At 39.6% G+C, this 11921-nt stretch overlaps 1 protein-coding gene across 1 annotated transcript; it reads right to left on the reverse strand.

Annotated features, from left to right (window-relative positions):
* Window positions 1–274: 274 nt before the first annotated feature.
* LOC119487122 (leptin-like) lies at window positions 275–2828 on the reverse strand. Its single transcript, XM_037767782.1, has 3 exons — window positions 2760–2828; window positions 2132–2327; window positions 275–2042 (listed from the first exon to the last, which is right to left on the reverse strand). Exons 1-3 carry the CDS (start codon window positions 2798–2800, stop codon window positions 1704–1706), a joined length of 576 nt encoding a protein of 191 aa, XP_037623710.1. The 5' UTR covers window positions 2801–2828; the 3' UTR covers window positions 275–1703.
* Between the last annotated feature and the right edge of the window lie 9093 nt (window positions 2829–11921).

Consider the following 11921-nt stretch of genomic DNA (forward strand, 5'->3'; position numbering starts at 1 on the left):
TTTTTAATGAAATCCATATTTGTTTGATTCACAGATTTGTCAGTTCATTATGACAGTTTCCATTTAATTTACCTTTTTTTTTTAATCCTAGTTTAAACACAGGAGTTAATCATAAGCCGATGGCTCTGGATAAACACTTCCCACTCAACGACCTTGAAAACAAGTGGAGCAAGAGATGAACACCCACAAATGACATTAACCTGGGCTACGTGTCTTTTTCATTTATTTTTCACATCTATCAACTTTCTGTTATTGCACAACACTGACGAACAAATATTTTTGGTAAATATTTATTCAGTTTTAATCCAATAGTAAAAAAAACAAAATACTGTACAAAAATATACAAAATATCATCTCCAGATATAAATCACCGTTTTGGCAGAGCGAATGATAGTGCACTGAAATGGAAGTTGCCCTTTGCCCTTCCTGTCCTCGTAGTCCTCAAAACAAACACATCTGCTATTATTGCCAGGTTTGAACCTGGTTTTCAGGAATTTCCAGGGATGACATCACGGCTCATTGTGAAGTTTCCTCTGGCTGCAGACCAGCTGATTCAGCTTCATGACTGAATTCAAATATAGATCCATATTTTTCCACTGAGATCTCTTTATTGTTAAAAAATAGTGATTGCCATAATACAAATGTATGATTTATCTTTGTGTGCAAAGCATGGATCAGTTTGCATAGAAACAATCCTGTGGAAACTACACTTCTGCTGCAAACACCCTGATGAGAAGACAACGGGCCTCATGCAGCAACATTCACTTAAATTTCTCTTAAATCTTCTCTTAATTTTCTGTTAGAGAAATTATAAGAGAAGTCAACTCCAGACGCACGAAACGTTCTTAACCATCCAGCTCTGCTCTTACCAGGTGTGCTGAATGGATCACGTTTGATTGTAAATTAAAGGCGTGTGGCCGATTTATTATTATTAGCACAGATAAACACTATATGGAGGCAGGTGTTGAGCTGTGTGCAAATACTCTGGCACATGCTCAAGAATTGGAGAGATGCCACTAAAAGATGGTCTAAGAAGATAGATAGACAGACAGATAGACAGATAGACAGCATCATTTCAAGGCACATGGAAAGAAGACCGAATGTTTTTCCAGAGCTTCAGTGCTGGTGTTTACAGGAAATTTGAAAAGCACCGAAGTGCAGTTTGCATGCCAAGCAATATCATCCAAGGGTTTTTTATGGTCTTAATTTGGATCAATGGACTAATAGTATTTCTTTAGCCCACATATTTAATAATTCAATCATTATAATTACTCTAAAACGTATCCTTGCGTTGGACAAACTATTTGTGGACTGTGAAAACAAGACGTTTTTTTCTTATCTTGAAAAAAGAGTGCTATTGACCAATCGTAAAACTTTTTCTCTTACCTAAGAGAAGAGCAAAAATAAGAATCCCAGAAATCAATGGGTACTATCAAAATAAGAACAAATTGTGGATACGAAAACAAAAACAAGAGAAAATGATTGCTTCCTGCATGAGGCCCATTGTTACAAAATTCATATTTTTTCTAAATAAAGTATAAAAATAAATACATATGTATATAAATAAGTGCATGTTCAAGAATAAATTCCCTTCAAAATACATTAGCAAAGTTCAACATGGCCAGGCAAGAGGTCAGACATCACTGATGCAGACTTGTGTTCAAAAAATGAGGCCAGCGACTCACAAATATTGGTCCGTTCTCTCAGCAAGTCTCGAGCTGATCCAGATTTTTCAGCAGCAGATTGAGGAACTCCTTCACTCTCAAGAGAGCCTCGAAGCTCACGGTGTGAATGAACTTCTTTCGGCTCCGCAGCTCCTGCAGCGGCACCGGCATCGCCACCGGCTTCGGCCACGGCTGGCTGCAGTGATCCTGCCCCCACTGATAGATGTAACCTGTCAGCGAAGTGATGTCAAGCTTGATCTGGGAGACCCCGTTGAAGGTGTCAGAGATCAGGTTGTTGTAACCCTCCAAGACCGTCACTATGGAGGAGGGTCCATCCAGACTGTCAGCAGTTGGACTGAGTGTCAGATCAGCAGGGACCTGCAGCGAGAACACCAGTCAGTCAAAAATAATAAAAAAAACAACAACTTCAGATTCAGTGTCACAACAAACAGAACCATAAATATTACCTGGAAGTCTTGTTGATGAAGACTGTTCAGCCTGACCAGCAGCTGCTCGGCCCTCCATTTCACTTTTGATTTCATCGTCACCACCTCCACCGGCAGAGGAGCGGCTGTGGCCACACTTAAAAGGTGCAGCAGAGAAAACAGCAGGGCCAAAGTGTAGTCCATAGTTGTACCAAAATTCAGAACTGCACCGGTATTCCTATAGGAGAGGAAGATTACGCAGGTTATTCTTCATCTTTCACTTGCTGTTTCACCATTGTGTCATCTCTCTAACTCTCTCTAGGCATGAGTTCATACCTGCAAGTCATCATTTTATACATAAAGGCATGCTTCCTCCCAGTAATTTACTCAATATGTTTGATTATGGCAGCAAATATTTGTGAGAAGAGACACCTGTACAAACAGACAAAGATCATTGACTTTGGCTAACGCTATTATTTTCAACCCACTGTTTTTACAAACATGCCCCGTGAAGGATAGACGGAAGCTCGTAAAAAAAACAAGAAAAACAATCTATAAGCAACAAGAATTTCTATGAAAAACAACTGGTAAATAAGGAAAGTGAGCACAGAAAGTGAAACAACGACAGAAGAGTTGAAGTAAAGGAGATGGAGAGGAGAGTTGACCATACCTTGGTTGGATGTCTGAGCGTATGCCACTGTTTGGCTCCATCAGGACATCTTATAGTGGAGGGCTGTTGACTCATCTCTTACTCACCTCTCTGTCCGACCCCCTGTTCTCCCCCCCTCATCCACTCATCCACCCCCTCACTTCTACCTCTCCCCCCCATCCAATACGCCCTGCCTCGACCTGCTGGTACTGCAGGAGACAAGTTTGAATATGGAAGTACATTTTTTGGTGACTACGCTGTGACATATTTGAGTCACCGGGCAAAAATGTCTACAAACTATTCAAATTTAAGTGTAAAACACAACACACCACTCTTTAGATATCTCACAGTTAAAAGATAATAATTACAAATGTTTCTAATTATGGGACTGCATAGAAAGCAGCTCAACTGATCCGTATACCTTATATGTCATATCCTGTACTGACATAGACTTATCTTCATTGCTCTCTCTAAACATTGCCCAACGCCGCCAGTTACATCAGTATTTATTTAGGATGTTCCCTCACATAGTGTGTCTGAGCAGCCGTTTACAGTAACAGGAAGTAAAGAAACAAAAGAATTAATACACAACAGCAGAGTATGACACATACATTATTGGAATAAATTAATGAGCTGCATTTCATAAATGGAGATAGATGATCTAATCGGGACTTTTGTGTCCTTATGTCTTTGGTGTTGTTACTGAATCTAAGTCTTTAGTATTTATATATTGTTGCACAATTTAAGTAGACACAAACATTGCAAAAATAACAAATAATATACGGTACAGTAAGAGGCAGAAAACACACTGGGCTTATTTGAAGCGTCCACCTAAATAATGTTAAAATTTGACAATATTATGGAGAACAAAAGATTAATATAAAGAAAATAATATGATTATTATTATAGTGATGCAAGCATATATATATATATATATATATAATTTATATAGATATAGATAATTTATATATCTATATCTATATAATTTATATATATATATATATATAATTTATATGTATATATATATACATATTTATATATATATATATATATATATATAACAACAACAGTAACAATAATAGTACAAAATATATTTTAGTTTTATCGATAAGTTATTTATTTTTATTTTTATTTTTATTTGTATTTGTATTTATTAAATTAATTATTAATTATTTATTTATTTATTAGATTAAATAATGACTTAATTAATTATTAATATTAAATATAATTATTATTTCTTGTACACACAGAGTTCAATATGACTGTGTCACTGGGTATCAAATATCAGGAAAAAAATAGATGCAATTTGAAATAATCAATACATCTTTGGTGACTTCCAGCCACACGTACAATATCTGAGTCATGTACTCTACTCATATATAATTCACATTATTCCAATGTATTGCCTTTTAGCTTAGCTATTTTTTTTGAGAATTTTTTAAATAAAAAAAAAAATGTTCATGCAGTTTTACGCTGCATCTTCGATACAGAATGGACACAAGTTGATGTTTGTTTGTGTATTTGTATATTTAACCCAAGTTAATTGTGTTTTTTGCGTGATCTTTTCCAGTTCAGTTTGACAGATTAGCTGTGTGATGTTCTGAACATCCAGACAGCAGTTCTTCCAAACGTCTTGAGCAAAGCGAAATAGTAACAGTACAATACTTTGTAAGTGATATATTTGCACAAAATGATTGTGATAAATACTTGGTAATACATTTTGATAACATGACCTTATGTCACGGCATTGGCAAAACCCTACTAATGATCAGTTAGTCCTTTTCACAACACACACAACGGAGTAGTCACACATTGGCAGTGTGAATGTGCACTTACCCACCCAATTTCATTCATTCATTTCTGTCATTTCTGCAGCACAAAAACACCTTTTCAACCTCAGTTGTTCATTTACAAAGAATTGCCTGAATCACACATCAACACAGAGTTCTGCTGAATCGATGAAGTCTTCCAATGAACAACAATATTATGTTGTATCAAGATAAATGCCAGATGTTTCTCATGTAGACCTCCTAGTTTTACAGATGTCTCAGCCACATTTTAAGCACACATTTCTCTACCATTTCATTGATTTCTTCTTAAAGTTAAAGTGAAAACACTTGTTTCCAACACGGTCCCAAGATGTTAGAAGACAAAGAAAACATGACAGAGCGGAAAACATTCAATGTAAAAAATTAGACAAAAACAATCCTGAGCAGTTGTTGCTCCGTGGCGAAGGAGGGGAGTGGCTGTGCTGAGCAAGTTTCTGTTTCTCCGAAGCAAAAAGAGGTCAGAGAGGCCACTCTGTGTGTGTGTGTGTGTGTGTGTGTGTGTGTGTGTGTGTGTGTGTGTTAGTTAGAGGAAGGCCACAGGGAACACAACCATAATGGTGATTTCAGTTTTCTCTCAAGGTAACTTACAGTAAATCCTGCAAACTGTTAAATGCCCCATGCAGGGCACCCAGACACACACACACACACACACACACATGCACACACACACACACACACACACACACAGAGAGGCCTCATCAAACTATTAACACGTGGTTATGGCCACACATTGTGCAGGATAAACAGAAGTGTGATCGTATCTGATAATTGTTGGGAAAGAGACACACTAAAGGACATTATTTCTGGGAAAGGAAAGTAAACGTGTGACAGACTCCCACTTGTATTTTCAACAGGAATTGTGGATTATTCATGAAGAAAAACATGAAGGAATGAAAAGAATGATATAATTACATGGATAGTTTCCTAATATGTTTCTTCATAGCCGCCCCCCTTTGGGGGGTTAGGGAGCTTTCTTGCCAGCAACAGAGCAGGTTTCATCGCACGCAAAAAGAAACTTTCCTGACATCTGGGATGAATAACGACTGCTTGTCGCTAAAACTATTTTTAAACCAAGATTTGGCCAGGTGATATGTGACGTACAGGAAATATTTTAACACGATGTAGATTGTTAGTCTTGACTCGGTTGTGCCTGGCATTTATTCATTTTAACCCCACAGTGGAATACACATCTTGGTTGCTTATCTGTGTGGAGTTTGCATGTTCTTCCCGTGTTAGTGTGGGTTTTTTGTCTGGGTTCTCCAGTTTCCTCCCACAGTCCAAAGACATGCAGGTTAATTGTTGACTCTAAATTGCCCGTAGGTGTGAATGTGAGCGTCAATGGTTGTCTGTCTCTATGTGTCAGCACTGGTGACATGTCCAGGGTGTACTCCCCCGCGATCCTGAATAGAATAAGTGGTTACAGATCAAGAATGGATGGCTGCTTATCTGTGAACAAACTGGGCTGTCATCTTTATATTTTAGATGGATCCGTAGCATCTGTGGTGTCGATTTGACCTCAAAGGAAAAATTTGATGCACTTTTTAATCAGTTGATTCATCAGAAAACGGCTCATAAAGAGCATGAGTCAAAGGTACTTCCTCTTTGCCAGACAGAGATGTTACTTTAAGAACTTGTTTATTTAGCCCACGGTTCTCAGCACGCTCTAATTAGTTCCAAACAACGGAGATACACATTGTGGCCACATTTGAAACCACAACAAACAGCTTTGTGGCTCCAGAGTGTTGTGTTTGGATGTCCCCTTGTCACCGGGATCATGGATCAGACTGCATCGCTGCAGGACAAGAAGTTACCTCCTGGAGTATGACAGAGGGACGCTGCAAGGCTTCATCAATAATTCATGAGGTGTCACATGACTTATGGGAGCACATGAGTCACACCCTCAGAAGAAGTGTGGGCACCCTCTTTTATCAAACAATAACACAGTAATACTGCAGCATGCACACTATCCATTAACCTTTCTAAGGTTAGGAGAAGGGATGTCATTACTTCACCAGTGCATGACGTATAGAGCACAGATCAAAAGGTTAACAAAGCGTTACTGACCTGCTCCCTTTATTAGCAGTGCTGGCTGAGCCGTGGTAACATGGGCCTTACACAGTATCAGATTAGTCGTCCAGATGCAGCACGGAATCCAGGAATTCCATTCAGCAGGATCCGCCGGCTGCATGAGTCACATGAATGACGGGAATTCAGATTTTTTGTGATCCTGCATGTGCTGCCATTCAGGACGGTGTATTGTTTTCATCCCCAGACACTCTGGGTGACATTAGCATCATAAAACTGGTCTGGAAAAGACCTGAATCAGCTTTTCACTGAGAACTTCAGAATGAGTCAGAGCCTCGTAAAAGTCCAGTCACAGCGAGCAATATCTTTTATAAAATAACATGTTAAGCAACACCAGCCGGTGTTATGTTCTAAAGGTGATAAATACGAACAAAAGCGACTTATTACAAAGGATTATGTGAGTAAAATAGTGTTAAAACACCTGAGTGAACTCATGAAGACTATATCTTGTGACATGTTATGCAAGGTTCCAGGATATTTCAGGGTTCATCTATAGCTGATGGCCTTTCCCAACATTTCTGTGGATGTTGAATAATACATCTGTAACACGCTTACAGTAATCCCTGCTCCAGCCAGTCAGATCCCCGCAGTGTAAACGTTTTTAGCCAAGTCACTGAAACAGACACACTTACTGTAAATATGTCCTTGTTTTCTTTGGATTTTAACTCTATAGAGAAGGAGTTGATTTACCATCACACAATTTATATGCTAAACTCCTCGAGAAGAGGCTGGAGATGATTTAAGTTCATGTAATAGTTTATACAGATCTATTTTAAAGGGATGCTATGAATGTTGTATTATTTTGTGTACCATTTATACTGTGCAGTTATTGTTACTATAAATTAATTCTCAAATTTCCACTGCAGAGAGGATGCTTGAGACTATGGCTGCCCCCTCTGAGACGATCTTCGTCGACTAACATTTCTTTCGTCGATCAGTCGTTTTTAATGCTTTTTTCATGCTGAAAGACTTATTTCCAAGAAACTTATGAGCATATCTCTGGTAAACACCAGATTTAAAGTGGTGCTTTTCTGTGAGTCTTTGTGGAGAAACTCAGTTTCACAGATCTGTCGATTAAATCAACTAATTGATTAATCAACTTAAAGGTTTTATATGTAACAGTTGGTGTTCGTAAACACACGCCACATTCAAAGCTGGCCACTCCTCCACAGCTCAACAAGCCGAGAGGGAGAGACAGAGCAGCGAGCTAAAGAGTGAACGGAGCGCCGTTAGTGAGAACAAAGAAGCGAATCAGAGAATTTTTCTGATTGTTTCACGGCGGTTACGTTCTAAAACACAAATAAACACGCAACTCACTCCGCACAACTCCGTACAACCTTGCGGGAAGGTGCCGGGCTGCTTGATTTTGAATGAATGAATGCAGCCGAAAGGAAGGCTGTCCTCTCTGCCTGGTGTGTGTGATAGCAGCACGCAGCAGCCACTGCACACAGCAGAGGAGAGACAGAGGAACAGGGGAACTCACAGCGGTGTAACAAACCCGTTCTCATCCGTCAAATACTCATCGATGTATAATGCAGAGGCCGAGGGGCGTGACAAAGCGGCAATATTTGACCACCTGAACGGGCTGCACACCCTGTGCGCTGTTATTGGCTGAGAGTTACACCCCCACATGGGACCTAAAGGCTGTTGGCAGACGGCCAGCAGCATCTTGAGTAAAGCAAAATAATGAAAAAAGAGAAAATACAGAGAACAGACACCACCACACACTTGTAGTGGGGCATAAGTGATTGAGAGGGTTTATTTTTCTATCAGTCTATACATTGTTTTTTAGGGAATAGTTGCATATTATACCTTTAATGTTAGTCGACTAACAATGTATTTTGGTCGAGGACGGCCCTACTTTAAACATGACACGTTAGCAGATTGTTGCTCTGTACCTTCTGTAAGTCAATGCTATCCCGGAAACATGCTCCCGCAAAAACATACAGACTCTAATGACGTTGGCAGTCTGAGGCAAACAAGCTGACTCATAATGAAAGCAAATATCTCAAATGAAAACCATCACATAGGCACTTAGAGAGCATGTTCACTTTGACACAATAGCTGCAACTGAACCTTTTGGAGGACTGTGAAAGTATAAATACAGAGAACTCAACTGACACGTGTTGCTGAATGAGCATAATATAACAATACTATTCACAAAACACATAAAAGTAGAGTTAGCTCTTTTTTTTTCCAGAACACAATGAAACACACTTTCATTTTGTTGGTACTGTAGTACAGTAGCACCATAATACGCAGGTTCTCCTTCAACCACTGAATGGGAATTATCCAGACAGTATTGGAGAGGTTATCTATGTTTATTTTGTTTAATGATTGGCTTCCCCACTTACAACCTGCTAGCCCTCATTGACACTGCCAGCACTAACAGAGCACTGACCATCGCCCACGACCCCCGCCGCCCCCTCTACCCATGCTTCACCCTCCTCGCCTCTGACATACACAACTCTTCTGCAAAAAGAAAGGCATTGGGAGGAGTTCTGTGGCCTCAGCCATTACTGCCTTAAACAGCATGGGCACATTGTAACAGACTTGTGTTGCTTATACTGTATGTCTCTGAGTGATACTTGTTCTGAGAGTCTGATTGTGTACAGACTGAAAACACATTTCCACAGAAGACAATAAAGAATGAATCTGAATCTGATTTCAGTTTTGTCTGACATGGTCGGACAGGGTACGACTGTTAACATAGTTCCAGCTCTTATGACGGTGGGAGGGGAAGGGACTGCAGGGATATTAAAAAGGGGAGTTATTATCAGAATTATGCTTCTGTTTTTCCTTTGCAACCCTTTGAACCTGAACTCTGCAATAAAGAAATGAAAGCAAAAAACAAAAGAAAGTACAAAATGCTGCAATTCCAAAGAGTTTCTGAATCTTCAGTAAACTCATGTTAAAAATATTTTCACTAACAAAGACCACGGCAATAATGGCATGGGTTTGGAATGATTCATTACGTACTGGAGATGGAGGGGAGCTACGATGATGAAAGAGGAATGGGTTAGGAGGGAGGATGAGGGATGAAGGGATGAGGGGATAGGGATGAAGGATTGCAGGTGAAGGGTAGAGGTGTCGTAGAAGGATGGATGGAGGACCGGTGTCGGCTGGAGGCAGAGGAAACCGGGGGGAGTCGAGACTCTGAGTGGGGAAACCGTCTCTTCGTGAGCTCTGATTTTTACAGAGCCCCCAGAGGTTCCTGTAATCAAACGAGACAGAAAGAAGGGTGAGAGAAAAGGAGAAAAAATGTGTTTGGGGGGGAGGGATGTGAAAGCTGAGTCAAGGGGAAGTGAACGGATCAGGTGTGCTTAAATATTTTTCTGCGGAAATGAAATGTGTATGAGGCGAGGTTTTTGTTCCACAAACTTAGTTATAAAACTTAATTTCTTCAAAACAGTGTGTGTGGTTAATGTGTGTGGTTAATGTAACAGGGTAGACCTGTATCATCACTATCAGCTCACCTTCACACTGGGTGGGAATGGTTTCAGGTGTGTGTGATTCAGGTGCTGATTGAAGACAGGTGTGCCTCCACTCTGTAGTCTATTTAAGCCACATGCAGCAGATGTTGCTCTCTCTTTGTGGACTCTGTGTGCAGGATCAGCTCCAAGCGCTGCGGTCTGAAGGCCGAGTTGGGTTTCCTTGAGGCTGAAGTGTGTTGCCATCCTAGTCCATGATACGGCTCAGAAGACTGCCATCAAGTGATGTTTGAAAGTTAATAGACAGAGGAAGCAACCAACCTGAGGCGCAGCCGACCCTTTGCCCTTGGTCTGTCCTTCCTCTACACTGTACAGTAGGACACTCGCCCAGTTCCAATGTCCCCACTCACAGACTCACAGACTTTGAGGCGCATTCCTGCAAAGTCGGTGAGGGTTCAGGGCTGCCCCGCTGTCAAATCATCAAGTCCTTGAGGGCTCTATGGCAGACCTTTTGAGCTCTTTATGAACACTTTCCATAAAGTTGCATTCCTGCAGACTTCGCCTGAGGGAATTACCCACAAATCATAACATTGTGACGTTAAACACAGGGTTACCACGGTTACCAGGGGAAGCCCAAAGGTGTTAAAAAAAGAAGATATACAAGGAGGACGGCACATGGGTGTTCAGCCAAGCATATTTAAATTGGCACAGAAACATTAACATTAAGGATTTAAGATGGTCCATAAAAACACATTAAATCAGAGGAATGCAAGCATTAAACTATATTACACACCTGGTCCATTCATCAACTAGTTGTTTTAATTTTGCTTAATGAAGTTTGACAAAAACAAGTAAATTGATCTTTTGACATTTGCCTCTAGTCTCGTTGAAGATGTTCGAACAGGCAGTAAAAAACGTCAAATAAAACCCCTCAACTGGCATCGTCAAGGTAACGTGATATGTCGCTGCAAAGTGCCGTCCCATTCATATTTATACCATTTCAAGCCCTTGCAGCCTCTCACACTCAACCATTTACCAGGTGATGTCAGTCAAGTCCCTGAGGGTTCAGGGCTTAAGGCCTTTAGGGGGACATTGGGATTGGGTCACTGACTGCTTTCCCTTCCTTCCTTAACAATCGAGGATAATTAGTACTGCCACAAGTGATTTCCCCTTGATTTTAATTATTTTTAGTGTTTATAAGACATAATAAAATAAGCTTTTAAACTTTCTGTGTTGTTCTCTTTTGCCCTTTGTTGAGACATGTTTGTCAAATCTAGAATCTGCAGGTCTGCTGCAAAGCAGTGCTGGGGGTTTGTTACAACATGCCCCATCAAAACCATCCAGACAGCTCTTTTTAATATCCCTCCTGTAAAAAAATTACAGTCAGACCTTTATTTTAAATTCATTATATGTTATTTGTAAATGTGGAGTGAGGTACATGAAAGAATGCCCATAAAATGGTAAATGGTAATATGTGTTGAGATTTGTTCCATTGACACTTCAACTTTTCTATAAAGACAACAAAAAACAAAATACTCTATTATACTGTATAAAGGTATATAAATTCCATTACCAAAATTAAGTTTATTCAGGTGTGCTATTAGTATACTTCTTTTGAACTTAAAATTAGAGAGTATACTTTCAGTTTACTTTTTATGTATTTATCAGAGATATACTAAACAAAAGCATACTTAAGTATACTTGTCTCATACTGACAAGTATACTTAAAAGTCTAAGTATATATGGCTTATAGGCCTACTTACTTAATCTTTTGATCAAGATATACTTAAGAAAAGTATAATTAAGTATTATTGCCTTATAGTACTACAGAAAAGAAT

The sequence above is a fragment of the Sebastes umbrosus genome, chromosome 4, assembly GCF_015220745.1.
Source record: "Sebastes umbrosus isolate fSebUmb1 chromosome 4, fSebUmb1.pri, whole genome shotgun sequence".
NCBI lineage: Eukaryota > Metazoa > Chordata > Actinopteri > Perciformes > Sebastidae > Sebastes > Sebastes umbrosus.

Excerpts from the sequence above, each read along its gene's own strand:
- LOC119487122 (XM_037767782.1), bottom strand. The coding sequence starts at position 2,800 with ATGGAGCCAAACAGTGGCATACGCTCAGACATCCAACCAAG. Across the intron at positions 2,328-2,759 it reads CGCTCAGACATCCAACCAAG|GAATACCGGTGCAGTTCTGA; the intron begins GTATGGTCAACT and ends CCTCTCCTATAG. Across the intron at positions 2,043-2,131 it reads TTCATCAACAAGACTTCCAG|GTCCCTGCTGATCTGACACT; the intron begins GTAATATTTATG and ends TTCTCGCTGCAG.